The sequence below is a fragment of the Dermochelys coriacea genome, chromosome 1, assembly GCF_009764565.3.
Source record: "Dermochelys coriacea isolate rDerCor1 chromosome 1, rDerCor1.pri.v4, whole genome shotgun sequence".
NCBI lineage: Eukaryota > Metazoa > Chordata > Testudines > Dermochelyidae > Dermochelys > Dermochelys coriacea.
In genome coordinates, this window is record NC_050068.2 from 223,647,577 (window position 1) to 223,673,067 (window position 25,491).

The 25,491-nt window shown below is 41.2% G+C and overlaps 1 protein-coding gene across 1 annotated transcript in view; it reads left to right on the forward strand.

The window, feature by feature from the left end:
* The window catches only part of LOC119855632 (potassium voltage-gated channel subfamily KQT member 1-like), a 765,296-nt gene that overhangs the window by 38,044 nt on the left and 701,761 nt on the right, over positions 1–25,491 (forward strand). The window contains exon 2 of the mRNA XM_043515017.1: positions 16,351–16,441. Within this exon, the coding sequence (XP_043370952.1) occupies positions 16,351–16,441 (91 nt within the window). The remainder of the gene's footprint in view (positions 1–16,350; positions 16,442–25,491) is intronic.

Below are 25,491 nucleotides of genomic sequence, written 5' to 3' on the forward strand. Positions count from 1 at the left end.
AATAAGGCAGGATTTCCTTTTTAATATCAGTTTTCTTTTGTAAAATGTGGATAATTCATACTTCCCTCACAAATAGGTTGTGAGAGTTAAATTGTTTGCATACTGCTTTGAGATCATTGGATAAAGGCCTTGTAAATGCAGCATAGTATTAATTTGTTTTTATGCCCTAAGATTGCATTACCACAGAAAATCCAGCCTAGCAAAGAGGAGAATCTCATCATAAACCAATCTAGGAAGTCTCCATACATTAAAGAGACTGGCAGATGTTCAGATTCAGGGTCACAGGACTCAGACTCAGGCCATTTCATGACTATGATAGTTTAGTAAAACAAAAAAAACCCAGGAAATTAAACTTCAGTGCTCAAAGTGGAATAGGAGTTGGAATGGAAGAATTCTGGTAAATATTTTCCTCCTCCATCTGAAAGGTACCATTTATCCTATTGCCTGTAATATTGGAAGAGTTTATCAAGGCTGACTAAGAACTGCAAAGTAAAAGTTGAAAACTTGAGCAAATAATATATACAACAATCTGGATTGTGTCGCTTTACCTCCTAAAATCTACAGAGCAGTCACTTTTGCGTCCAGAGATCCAGTCATTTTGTTAGTGATTTCTTACTTGGAGAGCTGGCAGGCTGAAAACTGAACCTGCTGAAGGAGAACATGAGACTTTAAGTGACAATTTTAAGACCATCTGTTTTATCTATATTGTTGGAAGTTGTGAGGGAATATGAGCAATACTAGTCTTAAAATGTACCAACAAATGCTCGAAGAAATGCATATTTCATATGGGAACACTAAAATCTATTCTGACATTAATATTCCAAAGGGATTTTCTGATGTTAATGGATCTTTTGGATGCAAGACTTTAAGAACTTATTTTAATATAAACAAAGCTTCAAAAATAAGTAGTCAAAGCTCCTCTTTATAAACAGTGCTTTTAATACGTACAAAAATGTTTGTATCTTTCAAAATATATTGCATTAAATGTTCTAAAAACTGAAGGAAGAAGAGTTGGACTGGGAAGTGTTTTGTTCCTGATATTCGCCTTCAGTCAGCTCTTCACAGTGTGGTCTCTTCTAAATTCAGAAGAAGGCAGCAAAGAGTCCCAAAGACAAGTAATACAAAGGCTATAGTCTATACCTTGAAGGTTCCCATGGGAAGCACTACCATACAGTCAGGTTTCAGAGTAGCAGCCGTGTTAGTATGTATTCGCAAAAAGAAAAGAAGTACTTGTGGCACCTTAGCGACTAACAAATTTATTTGAGCACAAGCTTTCGTGAGCTACAGCTCACTTCATTGGATGCATTTGGTGGAAAAGACAGAGGGGAGATTTATATACACACACAGAGAACATGAAACAATGGGTTTTATCATACACACTGTAAGGAGAGTGATCACTTAAGATGAGCCATCACCAGCAGCATGGGGGGGGAAAGGAGGAAAACCTTTCATGGTGACAAGCAAGGTAGGCTATTTCCAGCAGTTAACAAGAACATCTGAGGAACAGTGGGGGGTGGGGTGGGGGGGAGAAATAACATGGGGAAATAGTTTTACTTTGTGTAATGACTCATCCATTCCCAGTCTCTATTCAAGCCTAAGTTAATTGTATCCAGTTTGCAAATTAATTCCAATTCAGCAGTCTCTCGTTGGAGTCTGTTTTTGAAGCTTTTTTGTTGAAGGATAGCCACCCTCAGGTCTGTAATCGAGTGACCGGAGAGATGGAAGTGTTCTCCAACTGGTTTTTGAATGTTATAATTCTTGACGTCTGATTTGTGTCCATTCATTCTTTTACGTAGAGACTGTCCAGTTTGACCAATGTACATGGCAGAGGGGCATTGCTGGCACATGATGGCATATATCACATTGGTAGATGTGCAGGTGAACGAGCCTCTGATAGTGTGGCTGATGTGATTAGGCCCTATGATGGTGTTCCCTGAATAGATATGTGGACAGAGTTGGCAAAGGGGTTTGCTGCAAGGATAGGTTCCTGGGTTAATGGCTCTGGTGTGTGGTGTGTGGTTGCTGGTGAGTATTTGCTTCAGATTGCATCATGTGCCAGCAATGCCCCTCTGCCATGTACATTGGTCAAACTGGACAGTCTCTACGTAAAAGAATAAATGGACACAAATCAGACGTCAAGAATTATAACATTCAAAAACCAGTTGGAGAATACTTCCATCTCTCCGGTCACTCGATTACAGACCTGAGGGTGGCTATCCTTCAACAAAAAAGCTTCAAAAACAGACTCCAATGAGAGACTGCTGAATTGGAATTAATTTGCAAACTGGATACAATTAACTTAGGCTTGAATAGAGACTGGGAATGGATGAGTCATTACACAAAGTAAAACTATTTCCCCATGGTATTTCTCCCTCCCACCCCACCCCCCACTGTTCCTCTGATATTCTTGTTAACTGCTGGAATTAGCCTACCTTGCTTGTCACCATGAAAGGTTTTCCTCCTTTCCCTCCCTGCTGCTGATGATGGCTCATCTTAAGTGATCACTCTCCTTACAGTGTGTATGATAAAACCCATTGTTTCATGTTCTCTCTCTCTCTCTCTCTGTGTGTGTGTGTGTGTGTGTGTGTGTGTATAAATTTCCCCTCTGTATTTTCCACCAAATACATCCGATGAAGTGAGCTGTAGCTCACGAAAGCTTATGCTCAAATAAATTTGTTAGTCTCTAAGGTGCCACAAGTACTCCTTTTCTTTTGACCATACAGTCAATGACCATCACTGTGAGGGCTCAACCTGTGAGGTTCATGGTATAAGGTCCTCAATCATTTAAACGAATTCTTCATTAAAACGAATGGAACAATTCCTACAACCTGCTTGAGATGTGTATGTTTTGATTCTCCCTTATTTTTTTAAAAAAGCTGCTCATGGAATGTCTGAGGAATAATGCAGTCTCATGTGATCCGTATGTTCTAAAAGCAAACCTTCTGTCCCTCCATACCAACTGCAATATCAGCGAATCTAGCCAATAAGACACTGATACAGACTGCTCCTGAGGTTCTTATACAATGAAAAGCACAACCAGAGCAAAATTCTACCACTTTGTTTTGGCAAAAGCCCTGGAGATTCTTTGTAGTATAGATAGCAGTGTTCTGATTAAGCAGAATAAATCTTTTTTGCTCTGTATTTGACATCATTTTAATCAGAGAAAGAACCCTTTTTGCTTTCTTTATCCCTAGTTATGTAATAAGCAGTGGAAAAAAGAAATGTACATCCAAGTTAGAAGGTATTCTATCTGGGAGTCGTATAGTAAACACTTTCCCCCACATATGTCTTTGATGGCAGTTAATAGCAATTGCCATCTGAAGTGATACAATGATCACTTCAGCTAAGAATGCAATTAAGGTTACTCATAGCATTTATTTTATGCATAGCAACCATGGAATGGTCACATCTTTATATGATTGAGAATACTACGTATGTTTTTCTCTCTTTATCTATACTTGAGGTATGGAAAATGTGGTCTCTGATGGGTGGACTGTGATTCTGAATATGAGTGTTATGGTTAGCTGTTGGATGAAGGCAACAAAGGTTAACATTGCCCAGAAAAACACAGATCTCATGGATGCAGCTGATGAGGATGAGTCAAAGGTAGCAGGGCCTTTGGAGCATGTACTGACAGCCCCTGAAGCAGTTGCTGCATTTATAAATTTATGAAGTGTTTACTCTGGACGGAGAGTTAGGAGACTGACTACCTGTGCATCTTGCTCCTCCAAAAGTGATGCATGCAGGCAGTGGAAAAATTAAAGAGCCCTAAAAAACAGGCTGCTATAACAGAGTTCTTCACAGTATTGTAGCTGATCACTGACTACCTATGATTCTGTGCTTTGTGTGAGCTAGCATTCCCTAGTACCTTGATTTGTTCGTGTTTGCCTATTTTAAAATAAACCTACTTTCTTTTTATAAAATACAGTAAGTGATTGATAGTCTCTTTCTTCTGTTTCCCTGGCTGCTTATTCAATGCCCTCTCAATTATACAAACTCCCAATTATCTGAAAAAAAATCCATGCTATTTGCATGAATGGGAGTAATTTGTCTTTCAATAACCAGTTACAGTTTGTGACATCTAATGGCAGATAAAGTGAGAGGGAAGGAAAAAGGTGAAAAATTATAGGGGCCTGTATGGAAAGAAAATGATGACTTTCACCAGCATATTTTTTAGAGTGTATGGTATTGTTCCAACTTTGTACTGTAGCTGTATGAATGGAGGTCAAGTAATCAAATCTTAAGCTGATAAGCTTGCAATTAATGTTCTGTTGCTTTACAGTGAGGACAAGCATGATTATAATGTACTGGTATTCATTATTTCACCAATGTTTTCATTCATCTCATAGATTTCTGTTATCTTTGTGATCAAGATTATATGCACCCCCAAATTAAACCTGGGGAGACCCCCTGAAATGCACAAATAAAGCATATTTTTTTCAACAAAATGTTTGGCACTTATCCATATTCATCGGATTATCCCTTTAAGTGAGACAGCACAGCACCAGATGCCATGTGGAACTGTTATATAACCAGTTAATGGATACCTTTTCTCCCTGCCTCTAGATCAAAAGGGAGTAGAAATACCTACTACCTATGGTGTGCTGCTCAATCACCAGCCAGTGATTGGGAACTCCTGTAATCCATATTAAAGAGAAACTGAGATGATTGATTTTAATAGCATGGATCAATATGGATAAATATTTAATAAATGAAAACCTCAATTTTGAAAGTGAAATAGCTGATACTGTTGTAGTACTTCCAGCCTCGAGAAACATTTCTGTGTATATCTTACTAAGCATTGCAATTTTTCTGAAACATTCTTGCCCAAAGTAACAAGTTCTTTTCTGCATCACAGAATAAAGCAAGGAGGTGTAGCAAAGGATAGGAAAGGTCCCAAATTTCATGGGTGCATGATGAATCTGTCCTTTTATGGATACCAAGGGAGCTCTTCAGAACTTGTTTCTGAGCATCTGCAGTGAATAATTGGAGAACAGAGAGTTAGCTCAGAGAGCTCTTCCTGTTTGCTTAGATTTTAGGGGTGGGGGTGTTGCTTGTGTTGGTTTTAAATAAATGTTGACAGGCTTAAATTCAAGCTCCCCTTTCTACAGTTGCATTGCTTCAGTTTCTTTTCTCAGTAATCTGTCCTCACTGACAGATGAATGTCCCAGGTATTGTGGCTGCATCATACTGATGATTTTCCCAGAAGTGTATAGAAGCCTCACTGCATGTAGCTCACAAGATCAAAGAGCCCTGGCTTCAGGTGATTGTTGGTACAGGGGAGTAGTGGAGCCAATTAGTTGTTGCTCTATATCAGGGGTTCTCAAACTGAGGATCAGGACCCCTCAGGGGGTTGCAAGGTTATTTCATGGGGGGGGGCGCATGCTGTCAACCTCCACCCCAACCCCCCCTTTGCCTCCAGCATTTATGGTGTTAAATATATAAACAGGTGTTTTTTAATTTAAAAGGGGGATTGCGCTTTAGAGGCTTACTAAGTGAAAGGGGTCACCAGTACAATAGTTTGAGAACCACTGCTTTACATGGTATGTACCCCACAACTGTTAGTGGATTCCTGAGCGGTAATATGCTCAGTAATTTAGGGCTGGCAGTGTGGCCTAGTGGATAGGACCTGGGTATGGAATTTAGAAGATCTGGGTTCAATTTCTGGCTTTGACATTGCTGAATGACCTTCTCTGTTTCAGTTTTGGCATCTGTAATATCCTTTATCAGATTAGAACAAATGCATGTCCAGGATGGTCTAGGTGTCCTTGGTCCTGCCTCAGCTGTGCGGGGGACTAATGATCTTCTGAAATCCCTTCCAGCCTTCTGTGATTTAGAGCTGGTTAAATTCTTTTTTGATGGAACTTGTTTTGCAGGAATGGGTCAATTTCAACAAACTTTTAGATTGTTTTTAGAAATTTTCCCATCTAAATAAAAATGGATGTTTTGACTTTCTCTGTTTTGATGTATTTTGTATTACAATTTTAATCTAGTATTAATATACATTAGATTTAATACATATTTTACTTTATTTTGACATTGTCAAATTGTCATAAGAAACATTCTGTCAAAAATGAAATGTTCCAATGAAGTCATTTTTAGTGTTTCAGAATTGTGTGTGTGGGGGGGTGTTTTTGTTTTTTGACATTCGCTTTCCACAAAATTTTTTTGACTCTCTTCATCCCAGTTCAGGCCAAAACCAAATTTTGAATTTTTGGACTTTTCAATGGGAGGGAAATTGTATTTTCCGAGTACCTCTATTAATGGTCCTCTGCCCAGCATTAACTTTTCCATTTTTGTAGGTGTGCAGGCATAAATGTTGGGAAGATGCCCAATGACAACAAGGATTCCTTGTGTGGTGTGTTTTTTGGGGTAGATGAGAGAGAGACCCTGTACATCACCAGGGTTTAGGATGTGCAAGGGTGGTTCCAGGGGATTTAAAGTTTCACTACCTGCATGAGTCCTAAATCACATCCTTTGAGGTTAGTATTAATAGGAAATGCAATGTGATGAATCTCATGAGACTTCCTACATACTTCCTCACCTTCTGGGGGCATATCCCTGGAAGGGAGTGATGTGAGCCATAGTTTGTGACAAAGGAAATGCCGTCCCTCAGATGAAATGAGTGTCTGAATTTGTAAGAGAAGATTAATATATATTTTATATTGAAACTCATGGAGACAAAACAACAAACGACTTTCACTGTGGCGGTGGTGATAATCTCTCAGTGAAGATGTTGAGTGGTGGAAAGCTTTGTTCATCCAAAATCTACTCTAGAATTAGTCTCTTCTAGCTAAAAATTAGGGGATGGACTCTTTAGCTGCTTTGTCAAGATCACATTCCCTTGCATTATACTGACAGTTTTAGAGCAAGAAGGCCAGAATGCTTAAACTCTTTTTTTGGGGGGGGGATTGACAGGGTCTAAACCATTCATTGTTCAAGCAGTGTAGGATGGGCTTAGGTCCAGGCCTGTGGGCAGAAGCTATGTGAAAAGCATCTATGTATTGTAAGTGGCACTTATTACAGCACACACAATACCTGCACAGCTGAAATACGCCAGGGTCTGACTAATGCTAAGAAACTCACTTACTGCTGGGGGTCAATCTAATTATCACCTTCTCAAATCTCTACTTGTGGATGATGGTGGCTGAGTTCTCCAGGATAATCTAAATAGAAGTTTCAGAGTAGCAGCCGTGTTAGTCTGTATTCGCAAAAAGAAAAGGAGTACTTGTGGCACCTTAGAGACTAACAAATTTATTAGAGCATAAGCTTTCGTGAGCTACAGCTCACTTCATCGGATGCATTTGGTGGAAAAAACAGAGGAGAGATTTATATACACACACACAGAGAACATGAAACAATGGGTTTATCATACACACTGTAAGGAGAGTGATCACTTAAGATAAGCCATCACCAACAGCAGGGGGGGGGAAGGAGGAAAACCTTTCATGGTGACAAGCAGGTAGGCTAATTCCAGCAGTTAACAAGAATATCAGAGGAACAGTGGGGGGTGGGGTGGGAGGGAGAAATACCATGGGGAAATAGTTTTACTTTGTGTAATGACTCATCCATTCCCAGTCTCTATTCAAGCCTAAGTTAATTGTATCCAGTTTGCAAATTAATTCCAATTCAGCAGTCTCTCGTTGGAGTCTGTTTTTGAAGCTTTTTTGTTGAAGTATAGCCACTCTTAGGTCTGTGATCGAGTGACCAGAGAGATTGAAGTGTTCTCCAACTGGTTTTTGAATGTTATAATTCTTGACGTCTGATTTGGGTCCATTCATTCTTTTACGTAGAGACTGTCCAGTTTGGCCAATGTACATGGCAGAGGGGCATTGCTGGCACATGATGGCATATATCACATTGGTAGATGCGCAGGTGAACGAGCCTCTGATAGTGTGGCTGATGTGATTAGGCCCTATGATGGTATCCCCTGAATAGATATGTGGACAGAGTTGGCAACGGGCTTTGTTGCAAGGATAGGTTCCTGGGTTAGTGGTTCTGTTGTGTGGTGTGTGGTTGCTGGTGAGTATTTGCTTCAGATTGGGGGGCTGTCTGTAAGCAAGGACTGGTCTTTCTCCCAAGATCTGAGAGAGCGATGGCTCGTCCTTCAGGATAGGTTGTAGATCCTTGATGATGCGTTGGAGAGGTTTTAGTTGGGGGCTGAAGGTGATGGCTAGTGGCGTTCTGTTGTTTTCTTTGTTGGGCCTGTCCTGTAGTAGGTGACTTCTGGGTACTCTTCTGGCTCTGTCAATCTGTTTCTTCACTTCAGCAGGTGGGTATTGTAGTTGTAAGAATGCATGATAGAGATCTTGTAGGTGTTTGTCTCTGTCTGAGGGGTTGGAGCAAATGCGGTTATATCGTAGCGCTTGGCTGTAGACAATGGATCGAGTGGTATGATCTGGATGAAAGCTAGAGGCATGTAGGTAGGAATAGCGGTCAGTAGGTTTCCGATATAGGGTGGTGTTTATGTGACCATCGCTTATTAGCACCGTAGTGTCCAGGAAGTGGATCTCTTGTGTGGACTGGTCCAGGCTGAGGTTGATGGTGGGATGGAAATTGTTGAAATCATGGTGGAATTCCTCAAGAGCTTCTTTTCCATGGGTCCAGATGATGAAGATGTCATCAATGTAGCGCAAGTAGAGTAGGGGCATTAGGGGACGAGAGCTGAGGAAGCGTTGTTCTAAGTCAGCCATAAAAATGTTGGCATACTGTGGGGCCATGCGGGTACCCATCGCAGTGCCGCTGATTTGAAGGTATACATTGTCACCAAATGTGAAATAGTTATGGGTCAGGACAAAGTCACAAAGTTCTGCCACCAGGTTAGCCGTGACAGTATACAGAGACAAACACCTACAAGATCTCTATCATGCATTCCTACAACTACAATACCCACCTGCTGAAGTGAAGAAACAGATTGACAGAGCCAGAAGAGTACCCAGAAGTCATCTACTACAGGACAGGCCCAACAAAGAAAACAACAGAACGCCACTAGCCATCACCTTCAGCCCCCAACTAAAACCTCTCCAACGCATCATCAAGGATCTACAACCTATCCTGAAGGACGAGCCATCGCTCTCTCAGATCTTGGGAGAAAGACCAGTCCTTGCTTACAGACAGCCCCCCAATCTGAAGCAAATACTCACCAGCAACCACACACCACACAACAGAACCACTAACCCAGGAACCTATCCTTGCAACAAAGCCCGTTGCCAACTCTGTCCACATATCTATTCAGGGGATACCATCATAGGGCCTAATCACATCAGCCACACTATCAGAGGCTCGTTCACCTGCGCATCTACCAATGTGATATATGCCATCATGTGCCAGCAATGCCCCTCTGCCATGTACATTGGCCAAACTGGACAGTCTCTACGTAAAAGAATGAATGGACCCAAATCAGACGTCAAGAATTATAACATTCAAAAACCAGTTGGAGAACACTTCAATCTCTCTGGTCACTCGATCACAGACCTAAGAGTGGCTATACTTCAACAAAAAAGCTTCAAAAACAGACTCCAACGAGAGACTGCTGAATTGGAATTAATTTGCAAACTGGATACAATTAACTTAGGCTTGAATAGAGACTGGGAATGGATGAGTCATTACACAAAGTAAAACTATTTCCCCATGGTATTTCTCCCTCCCACCCCACCCCCCACTGTTCCTCTGATATTCTTGTTAACTGCTGGAATTAGCCTACCTGCTTGTCACCATGAAAGGTTTTCCTCCTTCCCCCCCCTGCTGTTGGTGATGGCTTATCTTAAGTGATCACTCTCCTTACAGTGTGTATGATAAACCCATTGTTTCATGTTCTCTGTGTGTGTGTGTGTATATAAATCTCTCCTCTGTTTTTTCCACCAAATGCATCCGATGAAGTGAGCTGTAGCTCACGAAAGCTTATGCTCTAATAAATTTGTTAGTCTCTAAGGTGCCACAAGTACTCCTTTTCTAAATAGAAGTATCTTTGTCTTCAGATCCATTTTCAGGTCCACACAAAGCATTAAGCTACCTGTTGTCTGCAGGCAAACTGCCTTTACTTGATAGTGTTATCTCAATCAGCTGCTTATGACACAATTGATTAGAGGATATTAATGATCCAACCAAGTGGATAGACTGATGATTTTTAGGATTCATTCATTATTTTGCGGGTCTAATTTTCAATGGCTGTTGAGGACCTATGCCTGCACCCAAGAATATTCCTGTTCAGAGTTCAGTAAGAATCACTTTTTGGCACTTTACAATATGCACATGAAATAATTGGAGAATTGGTAATGGCATGGTTTCAACTATCCCCTTACACTTGTGATGAGGAATCTGAGCATGGTGACTGCATTGTCTTGTTGTGTGCCTCAAATTGTGGTATTAATACATGAGAAGGAACTTTTTTTCTTGTGTGAGGGGGGAAAAGCCTATAAGATCTTGCCTGTTTATAGGGTCTGTTTATGGTTAATTTCTCAGGCAGTTGGACAGCATTCACAACTTTGGAGGATACTTTTTGACCATGAGGTGAACATGGAAGAACAAGTTTCAGTATGGACCAAAAGTGTGTTTCAATATCTGCACATTTCAGAAATGTAACATTCCCTTCAGGATGCTGACTGGGCCAGGAAGAACTACGAATCTGCAACCTGGGGGCAGCACTAACTCTGTCTCATTTAGTACTGCCTTTAAAAACTACTCCTAGATTGTAGCATTTGTGGAACAAAGTAGCATGAGTGATCAAGAACCTTTGCTTCTAAGTGAGTGGCTGTTAGCTGTCTCCTAGATTGCACTTGCTTATGGTTATGCAGTAAGTGAATGTCTTACTCTCACTATTGGTATATAAAATCTTAAATAATATAGGCTCTGTCTACTCTTCAATTGTCATAGATGGGTGGTAGGCTGTGTGCATTCTGGTTATTTCAGAATATGTATAGTTCTTTCTAACATTAAATAAGTAATCATTGCACTTCTATGTGTGGTGGATGAGTTTTACATCTGTCATGTTGACTGTATGGCAGAGAATTAGGCTCAGCTAACAGCCGTCTGAGAGGGAGCTTGTAATGAATCTAGTGCTAGCCCCAGCCTGCGTGACACAGACTAATTTGGGGTCCTCTTAAAAACCTTGGAATCATTGGCCATAAGAACGGCCATACTGGGTCAGACCAAAGGTCCATCTAGCCCAGTATCCTGTCTAGGGACCAATGCCAGGTGCCCCAGAGGGAATGAACAGAACAGGTAATCATCAAGTGATCCATCCCATCTATTCTGGCAGATAGAGGCTAGGGACACCATCCCTGCCCATCCTGGCTAATAGCCATTGATGGACCTATCCTCCATGAATATATCTAGTTTTTTGTTTTTTTTTTAACTATGGTTTTCATGGTCCACAAAGGCCATCTCTGATCTTTAGGAAAAATCTGTGACCAGCTTTCACAGCTAGCAACTAGTTTATATTGATTTATATTTTCAAGCCTGCCTCTGCAAGAGGAAGAGGGCTAAACATTTCTTGGTTTTATTTTTTTTAATGAGATTGTCCTTTTATATTCTTGGTCCCAAAAACAGAGCTGTGGTTGAGGGCTTTGTGGAGCCCAAAGGCAGTGTTAGGAAGTTTACCCCTTAGAATTCACAGGATAATAGTGAGATGATGATAAAAGCAACACTAACTGGTTTTCTAAACACCCATATAGCATTTAAGATCTCTTCTGAGTCTTACCAACAAATTTAATGCATTATTTATTTATATCCAGTTTGGATGCTGCTGCATGATACAATAAGAGTATGAGTCTGATTGCACTCTCAGCAAATTTGCGGATGATACTAAACTGGGAGGAGTGGTAGATACGCTGGAGGGGAGGGATAGGATACAGAAGGACCTAGACAAATTGGAGGATTGGGCCAAAAGAAATCTAATGAGGTTCAATAAGGATAAATGCAGGGTCCTGCACTTAGGATGGAAGAATCCAATGCACCGCTACAGACTAGGGACCGAATGGCTCGGCAGCAGTTCTGCGGAAAAGGACCTAGGGGTGACAGTGGACGAGAAGCTGGATATGAGTCAGCAGTGTGCCCTTGTTGCCAAGAAGGCCAATGGCATTTTGGGTTGTATAAGTAGGGGCATAGCGAGCAGATCGAGGGACGTGATCGTTCCCCTCTATTCGACACTGGTGAGGCCTCATCTGGAGTACTGTGTCCAGTTTTGGGCCCCACACTACAGGAAGGATGTGGATAAATTGGAAAGAGTACAACGAAGGGCAACAAAAATGATTAGGGGTCTAGAGCACATGACTTATGAGGAGAGGCTGAGGGAGCTGGGATTGTTTAGTCTGCAGAAGAGAAGAATGAGGGGGGATTTGATAGCTGCTTTCAACTACCTGAAAGGGGGTTTCAAAGAGGATGGCTCTAGACTGTTCTCAATGGTAGCAGATGACAGAACGAGGAGTAATGGTCTCAAGTTGCAATGGGGGAGGTTTAGATTGGATATTAGGAAAAACTTTTTCACTAAGAGGGTGGTGAAACACTGGAATGCGTTACCTAGGGAGGTGGTAGAATCTCCTTCCTTAGAGGTTTTTAAGGTCAGGCTTGACAAAGCCCTGGCTGGGATGATTTAACTGGGACTTGGTCCTGCTTTGAGCAGGGGGTTGGACTAGATGACCTTCTGGGGTCCCTTCCAACCCTGATATTCTATGATTCTATGATTCTAAGAGATGAGTATATCAAGACAGAGTTGGTGCTTCTAAAGTATACAGCTACTTCTAGGAAAGATTTATTTCTTGAGGTACATTAAGATTTTGTAAAGTAAACTACTGAATATATGTTGGAAAAAGTGAAAACTGGTCACTGAAGCTTTGATCCTGCACAGGCTTGCATTCAGACATAATTGTATGCATGTGAGTAGTCTCATAGACTTCAAATGGATTACTCATAGATGTGAAGCTGATCATATGCATAAGAGTTTCTTGGACCAGTACGTGGAAATAGAAACCTAAATCCTATCATGATACTTGGAAATGCTGGTCAATGAATTAAATTCTGCCTGAGTTAAACTATTTATTTAGGTGATCTTATTTGATGTACCATATGAAAAATTTTTCTCCATGGTAGATTACTTGACAGTATCATGTTTTCAAATTTATTCTGAAATTCCACATTGATTCTACACGTGGTTCATTTTTAAGCACAAAAAAGGCAATTTTACATTTGAAGTCTAGATTCTGGTTTATTCCATTATTGGGTTTCTTGTGCCTTCCTGTAAACATCTGGTACTGGCCACTGTAGGGGAAGTCAATACTGAATTAAATGAAACTCTTCTCTGGTCCATTACAGCAACTACCCTTTTCTTTTCAAAAACCTCTGATGCAGAAAAGAGAGAGAGCATACATCTCCTCACTCAGAACTTTTGATTTTTCTGGTTTTTGGAAGGCTCCGTTGGTTGAGGGGCTTCAGAGTTGAAAGGATATTGTGATCCATTCAGCATTAGGAGCCCGAAGAATAGTGAAAGCACATGATGTACTGAACTCCTGAGAAAAGTCTAGCACAGGGTGACAGAAGTCTCATTTTGTTAGGAAGCATAAATAATGGGTAGTCCATGTACTAACTACAGTAAATTTTATCTAGTATATTTTTTAAGTGAGCCTCCTTTGAAGTGTAAAACATTAAGGACAACTTTTTGGAAAACCATTAAATTTAAGGGCCAAATTCTACACTGATGTACATCCTAGGAGAATAGGTTTCTACTGGATTAAGTGAGCAACTAATTTGCTTGTTTCATTAGTATGTTTTTTTGTCAATCATTCCATCTCTTAAGATCTGTATTCATATTTTGGGGAGGCATGCAGGGGGCAATTCATCCTGTGTCGATTGAAAAGCATTTTAATAATTTTATTTAGTTTGCTGTGACAGTTGGTGAGCTTAGTAGGAGCACAGCTTATCAACTCGAAAGTACCAGCAGTTGAACTTATCCAAAAACCCCTCTGTGACAACAGATATTTATGGAGCTTAAAACTTTTAAGGAACTTGCAGAGCAGTATTTCCTTCTTCAAAGTAAGAAATGTCAGGACACAAAATTCACATGAGGACTTGACCTGGTGGCAATTTAATTGGAATGCTGTGGATGAGAGAACCAACTGTACTAGAATATTAATCTTTCCTGCTGGAACACAAATCACAGCTCTGTTTCCCTCCCCTCTGAAATTCTGAGTCAATACTGGAGAATAGGCAATCCTAAAGTCCCTCCCAGTTTATTTTATTTTGTTTAAAACCACACAATGTTGTTAAAAGGGACATTTTGCAACTGGTTTTGAAGGTCACTGTAGCATATGACCAAGAATTAATATGATTAACACATGCACATTAGTAATTAGACCATACAGGAAACAGAGATTTGAGGCTGTTGGGGTTTTTAAGGCTGTAAGCGCCTACATCTCAGTTAAATGATGATTTTCACTTTACAGATTCTGGTTTAATACTATATTCTTCCTATAATCTTCTCCCAAATTATAAGATGCTGGGCACAACTGATAGCAGCACTACCTGCTGAGCAGCTTGAGCAATAACGTGGACTTCACTAGGGTAGGGAAAAAATAAGCCCAGCAGTGAGTAGTTCTTGGATTGAGACGCCTTTTAAAAACTATTAAAAGGAAGGAAAATGTATTGTTTTTGCTTTTATAAGGCAAAACATATTTAGCCTGTCACAGTCCAGGAAACTTGATTATGCACTTGTGAACAAATGAATGCAAAAAAGGCTTTGTATAAAAAACAAGACTGCAGTCAAGATCACTAAAATGTAGGAAATGTAAAAATTAAAGGTCCTAGAGCAATAATAATTCTGCTGTGTTCCTTTTCCTATATTCATCATATATATTTAATGACATAAACAATATCTAACTTAGGTATTCATTTTGACAAGAAAATCAGAAGTATAACACACGGTTACAACTCAGATGAGTTAATGTTGTTAGAACCTTTCTATCTTCATTTGCTGATTTTTGTGAATTTTAAACTGTGCAGCCAACACAGCTTGCCAGCTTGTTTTGCTCGGGAGTTATTGGGCTAGTTGTGCCAGGTTCATGATGGAGCTTGTAAGCTCTTGGAACTAATTCGTTTCATAACCCACAGAGGTTGAGGGATGTGGGAAGAGTTTGGCAGCTAGTTATATGTGGGGTTGAGGTTTTGTGGATGGCTTTGGTAGCTGTGGTGAGAGTTTTGGATCAGGATTCTTGTCCATAAAATGAAAGGTTTTGACGGCTGAAGGAGCTGGTAGGTGTGGATGAATGTTTCTGGGCCACCCAAATGAAAGAAGCAGAACCTCTTGGCTTCTCTGTATGTAGGACCAGATCTACAGTTCAGTCCTACATTTCCTGGGAGGCATGGAGGGGTGGTGAGAAGTGCAGTAAGAATTCATCCTGTGATACCTGTGGTATAGGCATAAGAGCTTTCTGTGAAACATTCTTGCACTTCTACCAACTGTTCCTCATGTTACCATTTGTGCAGAGATGGGTGATAAGATACTGCATTTATTGAAGTAATGGGTATTTCATTGATTCTTAAGCATTTAAGTGCACAGCATTCTTTCTCAATTTTTCCCCATTTTATATTTTATGGTTCTCTAACAAGTTTTTAGAATAATGCGTATACTTTCTAGAGACATTTTCTTGTTCTAGAACAACGGCTATAGAAATATCACATCTCTGCTGGTTTGTATGTATTTTGTAGTGGTTAATTTCATTACTTCAATAATTGCTTTCTTACAGTGACATTAATTTAACCAAAATAAAAAAAGGAGTACTTCTGGCAGCTTAGAGACTAACTAACAAATTTAATTGAGTATAAGCTTTCGTGAGCTACACGAAATTTGTTAGTCTCTACGGTGCCACGCGTACTCTCTTTTTGTTGATACAGACTAACACGGCTGCTACTCTGAAACCCGTCATTAATTTAACCCTTAACTCTAGTAGTGTGTCTGACCCCATTAGAATTAACGTGCCAATTTGAAAGATTCCCATTGCAGAATAAAGGTAATAGTGACTATTTCACTTAAAACCATTGTAACTGTGTGAAAAGTCTATTTTGGAAGGAGTTGATGATGTGAATTTTAGATATTTAATTGAAGACAGTATTGGCTTGCTTTTTTTTTTTTAATAGCCACAAGTAATGAAAGTTCATTCTTTTTTTTAAATCTGAAACTCCCTTGGACTTAAGTGGCACTTCTGGATTTCCAGAATACTGAATTCCGCTGAAGCAGAAGAAAAGGATGATTAAATTACATGATACAGAAGCATTTTTTGATGACTAACATTAGATAAATCGGTATTTGTAGTGTAGCATCTCGTTGACATGTCATTAAACACTTCCGTTTTTTTGTTGCAGATTTCTACTGGTGCTGATTTGTTTAATTTTCAGTGTACTCTCTACTATAGAACATTATTCAGAATTTGCCACGGGGACCCTTTTCTGGATGGTAAGTGTACTCCTTTTTTGTAAAATATAATTGTTTATTTTGGTGACAAATCTGTTCTTTTTGTAAGTTGAAAAACAAGGAAAGGAAATAGAGAAATCTATTGGCAGTCCATTAGTAAGACAAGGGAATTTAAAATACTAGCTGCTGCATATTATGGAAAAGTAATATAGAACTTAAGGATAAAATAAAATTACTTAGAAATTATTCTATAAATCTACAGAATCTGAGTATTCATAGTGTAGTAGTGTTCATTTTTTTTATTTTTTAAGTCCAGAAAAAACAATGATGAACATCTAGGCTGACTTGCATAACCAAAACGCAAATTTTCACCTAAGCATTCCTATTTTAAGCCCATAACTTTTGAGCTAAAATATATCAAGGTATGCAGTGTTTAATGGCATGTCCTACCTCCAGGAAAAAGCTACTTTTTTGCACCTGAAAGTGCAAATTGCTAAATGATTATGATCTTCAGAAATGTTTGAGTCTCAGTAGTAAGAATTCTCTGGCACAGTAATTTAGCAATATCTAGGTTGAGCATGAAACTCTACCAGAGACAGAGAAATCACACCAATGCCACTCATAGTTTAGTGGCAGAATTTTAACAGAATATTACAAGCCTATTCCATACTTCTCCCATGTGTCACTGCTGTCCTTTTCAGATTTTAGGCCAAATAAATTTTGTGCCTGTCAGGACTTATGACTGAGACATTAGTAGATTAGTAACAGGCTTTTCTTGGGGAACTTATTAAGCAGCATACTTAGTATTTTGCAAAAGGACATTGTTATATTCATTGCTTATCTAGAGAGTTGGTCTCACTGTTGTCCCTGCCAGTAGAGGGTGACAATTAGATCTTGCTGTGGTGAGGAAAAGCTGTCCATTTGGAATTGGACTGAGGTCACTAACTCATTTCAGAATGGCCACTGAACGACCCTCAGATGGTAATAGTGTTCAGTTACCACCAGTCCTAGGCTAGCTTTGAAAGACTGATATTCAGATGAGAGGTTACGGAACACCAAAACATACAGTGCCCCTTAGCTTTATAAATACAAGATGACTAGCATGTGCACAACAATTACCACAAAAAGTTTTTACAATATGTATGATTTTGAACAATGTTATTTTTGAAGCTGGTGGGAAGTAAAATGGAGGGAAACGTGTGTGTGTGTGTGTGTGTGTGTGTGTGTGTGTGTGTATGGGGATTCCAGAGACTGCCCCTTCTCATGTCATTAAAGAAAAGTTAATAATGGGAATGTTTGATGAAGCAGAGTTTACTGAAGTGATGTAAAGTGCACCATGAGAATATATAGTATCTAAATCTGTGGTTTTCAACCTGTGGTCCGCAGGCCCCTGGGGGTCTGCAGACTATGCCTAAGATTTCCAAAGGGGTCCATACCTCCATTTGAAAATGTTTAGTGGTCTGCAAATGAAAAAAGGTTGAAAATCACTGGTGTAAATTTACAGCAACTTAGATCATAGAAGATTAGGGTGGGAAGAGACCTCAGGAGTTCATCTAGTCCAACCCCCTGCTCAAAGCAGGACCAACCCCAACTAAATTATCCACCCAGGGTTTTGTCAATCAGGGCCTTAAACACCTCTAAGGATGGAGATTCCACCATCTTCCTAGGTAACCCATTCCAGTGCTTCACCACCTTCCTAGTGAAATAGTTTTTCTTAATATCCAACCTAGATCTGCTGTGCTCAGTGTGTAATATCACAACAGCTATTTTGATTTTTTTTTTTTAAATTGTGATTTCCTAATGTGATGGACTTTTGCTTTACAGCTGGCTTGAGAATCAAAGCTAGGTACCCATTTATTTCACTGGCGCTTAAACTTCATTAGTGCATTGCCTAAAACCATCATTAGGTTCCCAGGGTTATTTTTAAGCATTTGTCTAATGCTGTAGCAAATGTTGCTTGGCTTTGCTCAGAGTCAAACAAAGTGCAATTTTGTTGGTCATGTGTAAGCCTCTAAAACCCTTATAAATAAATACTGTAATGGTAAATTATAATGAGTCAGAACCTGACATAGTGATACTGAGGGATAGTCAGTGTTGGCTTCTGTTCTTATACCGGTTACGTGTGTGTGTGTGTGTATATATATATATATATTTGTGTATATATAATTTTAGTGAATCTAGTGTTTGTGGAAAAACTGTCAGGTTAACATTCCAAGTGACTTAAAGTCCTGTGGGGTTTTTTTTCCCCCAACCAAATGGGTACAGCATGGGCATTGACAGTACTAAGACAGTATCTATGCCAGTCTGTCAAAGAGTTGCAACCCTGAGCTGAAAGGTCCATTTCTCTGCAACATGAGTAGTATCACTTCCATGTCGTTGAATCCTTAGCTTCCCTGCTTAATTCAGCTGACAAAGGTTAGTTGTGGCATTGGCTATTTATATGGCTACTTGTGCAGAATAGAAAAAGAGTACTTGTGGCACCTTAGACTAACAAATTTATTTGAGCATAAGCTTTCGTGAGCTACAGCTCACTTCATCGGATGCATTCAGTGGAAAATAGTGTGAAGATTTATATACATAGAGAACATGAAACAATGGGTGTTACCATACACACTGCAAGGAGAGTGATCACTTAAGGTGAGCTATTACCAGCAGGAGGGTCGGGGGGGGCCCTTTTTGTAGTGATAATCAAGGTGGGCCATTTCCAGCAGTTGATAAGAGTGTCTGAGGAACGGTAGTGGGGGTGTGTGTGTGTGTGCTTGTGGTGTTTACATGCTGCTTGTAATTATTAGAACTGGGAGCACTGGTTGTTGGGAGTCTGAAAGGACAGGAAGGAGAGGCGGGGAAGTTGAGGAGGCTGAGTGAGAGCTACTGCGGGTGCAGCAGCAGCTTGATGAAGAGGTTTCCACTTTATTTTTGAAGTCCTGTTGAAGTTTGTTAGTACCTTGCCTGGTTGCTACAACACTTTGGCGACGAGGATGGATCTGCTGTCTCTGAACCCACCTATACCCTTTCTGCAAAGCCCAAGTGAGCCTCCAATTGCTTTTATTACCTGGATCCATATGTTTGAGACTTATCTGCTTGCAATCACTGCTTCAGAGATTTCTGAAGTAAGAAAGCGTGCTCTGCTAATCCACTACCTGGGAGCAGAAGGGCAACATATATTTTACACTTTTCCCCTTGCAGATGATAAATTAGACTGCACTTACTGCATTAACAATTTTTTTTGTGCCAAAAGCGAATGTAGTAGCTAATTGCTACAGATTTCGCCAGCGTGTGCAGAAAATGGGGGAGATTATAATGCAATATATTGCTTCCCTGAGGAGTCTGATTTGTAACTAGTGACATTGGGAATATGGCAGATGAGATGATTAGAGACCAGCTCATAGAGAAAACAACCATGCTTTGTTTCAGAGTAGCAGCCGTGTTAGTCTGTATTCGCAAAAAGAAAAGGAGTACTTGTGGCACCTTAGAGACTAACAAATTTATTAGAGCATAAGCTTTCGTGAGCTACAGCTCACTTCATCGGATGCATTTGGTGGAAAAAGCAGAGGAGAGATTTATATACACACACACACAGAGAACATGAAACAATGGGTTTATCATACACACTGTAAGGAGAGTGATCACTTAAGATAAGCCATCACCAGCAGCGGGGGGGGGGGGAAGGAGGAAAACCTTTCATGGTGACAAGCAAGGTAGGCTAATTCCAGCAGTTAACAAGAATATCAGAGGAACAGTGGGGGGTGGGTGGGTGGGAGGGAGAAATACCATGGGGAAATAGTTTTACTTTGTGTAATGACTCATCCATTCCCAGTCTCTATTCAAGCCTAAGTTAATTGTATCCAGTTTGCAAATTAATTCCAATTCAGCAGTCTCTCGTTGGAGTCTGTTTTTGAAGCTTTTTTGTTGAAGTATAGCCACTCTTAGGTCTGTGATCGAGTGACCAGAGAGATTGAAGTGTTCTCCAACTGGTTTTTGAATGTTATAATTCTTGACGTCTGATTTGGGTCCATTCATTCTTTTACGTAGAGACTGTCCAGTTTGGCCAATGTACATGGCAGAGGGGCATTGCTGGCACATGATGGCATATATCACATTGGTAGATGCGCAGGTGAACGAGCCTCTGATAGTGTGGCTGATGTGATTAGGCCCTATGATGGTATCCCCTGAATAGATATGTGGACAGAGTTGGCAACGGGCTTTGTTGCAAGGATAGGTTCCTGGTTTAGTGGTTCTGTTGTGTGGTGTGTGGTTGCTGGTGAGTATTTGCTTCAGATTGGGGGGCTGTCTGTAAGCAAGGACTGGCCTGTCTCCCAAGATCTGTGAGAGTGATGGCTCGTCCTTCAGGATAGGTTGTAGATCCTTGATGATGCGTTGGAGAGGTTTTAGTTGGGGGCTGAAGGTGATGGCTAGTGGCGTTCTGTTGTTTTCTTTGTTGGGCCTGTCCTGTAGTAGGTGACTTCTGGGTACTCTTCTGGCTCTGTCAATCTGTTTCTTCACTTCAGCAGGTGGGTATTGTAGTTGTAGGAATGCATGATAGAGATCTTGTAGGTGTTTGTCTCTGTCTGAGGGGTTGGAGCAAATGCGGTTATATTGTAGCGCTTGGCTGTAGACAATGGATCGAGTGGTATGATCTGGATGAAAGCTAGAGGCATGTAGGTAGGAATAGCGGTCAGTAGGTTTCCGATATAGGGTGGTGTTTATGTGACCATCGCTTATTAGCACCGTAGTGTCCAGGAAGTGGATCTCTTGTGTGGACTGGTCCAGGCTGAGGTTGATGGTGGGATGGAAATTGTTGAAATCATGGTGGAATTCCTCAAGAGCTTCTTTTCCATGGGTCCAGATGATGAAGATGTCATCAATGTAGCGCAAATAGAGTAGGGGCATTAGGGGACGAGAGCTGAGGAAGCGTTGTTCTAAGTCAGCCATAAAAATGTTGGCATACTGTGGGGCCATGCGGGTACCCATCGCAGTGCCGCTGATTTGAAGGTATACATTGTCACCAAATGTGAAATAGTTATGGGTCAGGACAAAGTCACAAAGTTCAGCCACCAGGTTAGCCGTGACAGTATCGGGGATACTGTTCCTGACGGCTTGTAGTCCATCTTTGTGTGGAACCATGCTTTGTGTAAGAGAATGCTTACTTCTAGAACCACAACTTACACTAGAAAAAGCAATAACCATTGCTACTCAGATTGAGTCAGCTACAGCTGAAGCCAGAATAATGAGCATGGATACAGGAGGCACAGTCCAGGCTGTGACTCCTTTGCAGAAAAGTTCACTATCGCTGCAGACAAATGATTACAAGAGGAAAACTAATGAAAAAACACTGAATCAGCAAATTTAAAATACAGTAAATGCATGTTTTCGCTGTGGATCCCCACAACACGTTGCAAGCTATACAGGATGTCTGGCAAAAGTAGCTCAGTGCAATCATTGCAAAAAGATTGGGCATTTTGCTAAAGTATGTCGCAGCAGCCAGTTTAATCAACAGGTGCATGCATTTACAATGCCAGATGGTACTGTGCTGAGCATGGACAAAATCACTACTGCACATATTCCAGAACAAATAAAGTGCACTATAAATGTTTCTGCCATACCCTGAAGCAAATCACACTCTATTCAGCTAATGTTGGACACTGGCTCAGCAGTATCCATACTACCTGATTCCATCTATTTGCATCACTTTAAAGATGTGCCTCTTACTGAACCGAAACCTCAATCGGTGTGCTATTTGAAAAACCATATTCCAGTACATGGCTGCCTGCCAGCAATAGTTACTTTTGGTGATTGCTGTGTAACTGCAGAGTTCTTCATTGTCCACAAAGGCACTCCTATCCTTGGCAAAGACTTATTGGCTGCTTTCAATCTCAGGGTAGTTAATGGACAAGTTGATCTTCCTCAGCAACGCACTCTTGCAGTACATACAAAAGATTCAGCTGGGACCCAATACCAGGTTAAGGAGAAACTAAGCTGTGCTTATGGGTTTCGGCATAAAGTTAAAATGCGGAATAATGTGATGCCTGTATGACAGAAGTTATGGCACTTACCATTTTCAGTGAGGGAAGCTGTTTCAGAGGAATTTAGAAAACTTGTTCAAAAGGACATTATTGAAGAGATCGACTCCTTGGAATGGGTTTCACCTATAGTAGTGATGCAGAAGAATGGTGGAGGCATTTGCCTTTGTGTGGACTTAAGGGAGCCAAATAAAGGTATTGTGATTGACAGCCATCCTCTTCCTCACATAGAAGTATTTGCAGAACTCTGTGGAGCAAAGATGTTTTATCCTTTTGATCTGCAGAGCACATACCACCAGGTAATGTTGCATGAAGACAGCAGAGACTTCACAGCATTTATTACACATGAGGGACTACTTCATTTTAAACGTGTTCCATACGGTCTCACATCCGTCCCAAGAGCCTTCCAAAAAATGTCATCCCGTAGAAGGAAAAGGCCTGGATAGAGACCGTCGAATCATGGAAGTCTAATCGATAGAGACTGTCGAATCATGGAATGAATGGTTATGCAGGTGGTGTCAGAGAGAAGGCTTTGGATTCTTTGATCATGGGATGGTGTTCCAAGAAGGAGGAGTGCTAGGCAGAGACAGGCTGCACCTAATGAAGAGAGGGAAGAACATCTTCGGAAGCAGGCTGGCTAACCTAGTGAGGAGGGCTTTAAACTAGGTTCTCCGGGGGAAGGAGACCAAAGCCATGAGTTAAGTGGGGACATGGGATACCGGGAGGAAGCATGAGCAGGAGAACATGAAAGGGGAGGGCTCCTGCTTCATACTAAGAAAGCAGGACAAACAGCAAGTTCTCAAGTGCCTATACACAAATGCAAGAAGCCTGGGAAACAAGCACTGAGAACTGGAAGTCCTGGCACAGTCAAGGAATTATGATGTGATTTGGAATAACAGACTTGGTGGGATAACTCACATGGCTGGAGTACTGTCATGGATGGATATAAACTGTTCAAGAAGGACAGGCAGGGCAGAAAAGGTGGGGGAGCTGCATTGTATGTAAGAGCATACAGAGCTCCAGTATGAAACTGCAGAAAAACCTGAGTGTGTCTGGATTAAGTTTAGAAGCGTGAGCAACAAGGGTGATGTCGTGGTGGGAGTCTGCTATAGATCACCGGATCAGGGGAATGAGGTGGACGAGGCTTTCTTCCGGCAGCTAACGGAAGTTACTAGATCGCAGGCCCTTGTTCTCATGGGAGACTTCAATCACCCTGATATCTGCTGGGAGAGCAATAAGCAGTGCACAGACAATCCAGGAAGTTTTTGGAAAGTGTAGGGGACAATTTCCTGGTGCAAGTGCTGGAGGAACCAACTAGGGGCAGAGCTCTTCTTGACCTACTGCTCACAACCCAGGAAAAATTAGTAGGGGAAGGAAAAGTGGATGGGAACCTGGGAGGCAGTGACCATGAGATGGTCGAGTTCAGGTTCCTGACACAAAGAAAGGAGAGCAGCAGAATACAGACCCTGGACTTCAGAAAAGCAGACTTTGACAACCTCAGGGAACTGATGGGCAGGATCCCCTGGGAGAATAACATGAGGGGGAAAGGAGTCCAGGAGAGCTGGCTGTATTTTAAAGAGGACTTATTGAGGTTACAGGAACAAACCATCCTGATGTGTGGAAAGGATAGTAAATTATGGCAGGCGACCAGCTTGGCTTAACAGTGAAATCCTTTCTGATCTTCAACACAGAAAAGCAGCTTACAAGAAGTGGAAGATCAGACAAATGACCAGGGAGGAGTATAAACATTTGTTCAGGCATGCAGGAGTGAAATCAGAAAGGCCAAATCACACCTGGAGGTGTAGCTAGCAAGAGATGTTAAGAGTAACAAGAAGGGTTTCTTCAAGTATGTTAGCAACAAGAAGAAAGTCAAGGAAAGTGTGGGCCCCTTACTGAATGAGAGAGGTAACCTAGTGACAGAGGATGTGGAAAAAGCTAATGTACTCAATGCTTTTTTTGCCTCTGTCTTCACGAACAAGGTCAGCTCCCAGACTGCTGCACTGGGCAGCACAGTATGGGGAGGAGGTGACCAGTCCTAGGTGAAGAAAGAAGTGATTCGGAACTATTTAGAAAAGCTAGATGGGCACAAGTCCATGAGGCCGGATGTGCTGCATCAGAGTGCTAAAGAAGTTGGCGGATGTTTTTGCAGAGCCATTGGCCATTATCTTTGAAAACTCATGGTGATCGGGAGATGTCCCGGACGAATAGAAAAGGCTAATGTAGTGCCCATCTTTAAAAAAGGGAAGGAGGAGAATCTGGGGAACTACAGGCCAGTCAGCCTCGTCTCATTCCCTGGAAAAATCCATGGAGTAGGTCCTCAAGGAATCAATTCTGAAGCACTTAGAGGAGAGGAAAGTGATCAGGAACCGTAAGCATGGATTCACCAAGGGTAAGTCATGCCTGACTAATCTAATTGCCTTCTATGACGAGATTAACTGGCCCTGTGGATGAGGGGAAAGCAGTGGACATGTTGTTCCTTGACTTTAGCAAAGCTTTTGACATGGTCTCCCACAGTATTCTTGCCAGCAAGTTAAAGTAGTATGGGCTGGATGAATGGACTATAAGGTGAATAGAAAGCTGGCTAGATTGTCAGGCTCAATGGGTAGTGATCAATGCTCCATGTCTAGTTGGCAGCCTGTATCAAGTGGAGTGCCCCAAGGGTCGGTCCTGGGGCCAGTTTTGTTCAATATCTTCTTTAATGATCTGGAGGATGGCGTGGATTGCACCCTCAGCAAGTTTGCAGATGACACTAAACTGGGAGGAGAGGTAGATACTCTGGAAGGTAGGAAAAGGATACAGTGGGCCCTAGACAAATTAGAGGATTGGGCCAAAAGAAATCTGAGGTTCAACAAGGACAAGAGCAGAGTCCTGTACTTAGGATGGAAGAATCCCATGTACTGCTACAGACTAGGGAATGAATGGCTAGGCAGCAGTTTTGCAGAAAAGGACCTAGGGGTTACACTGGACGAGAAGCTGGATATGAGTCAACAGTGTGCCCTTGCCGAGAAGGCTAACGGCATTTTGGACTGTATAAGTAGGGGCACTGCCAGCAGATCAAGGGACGTGATCATT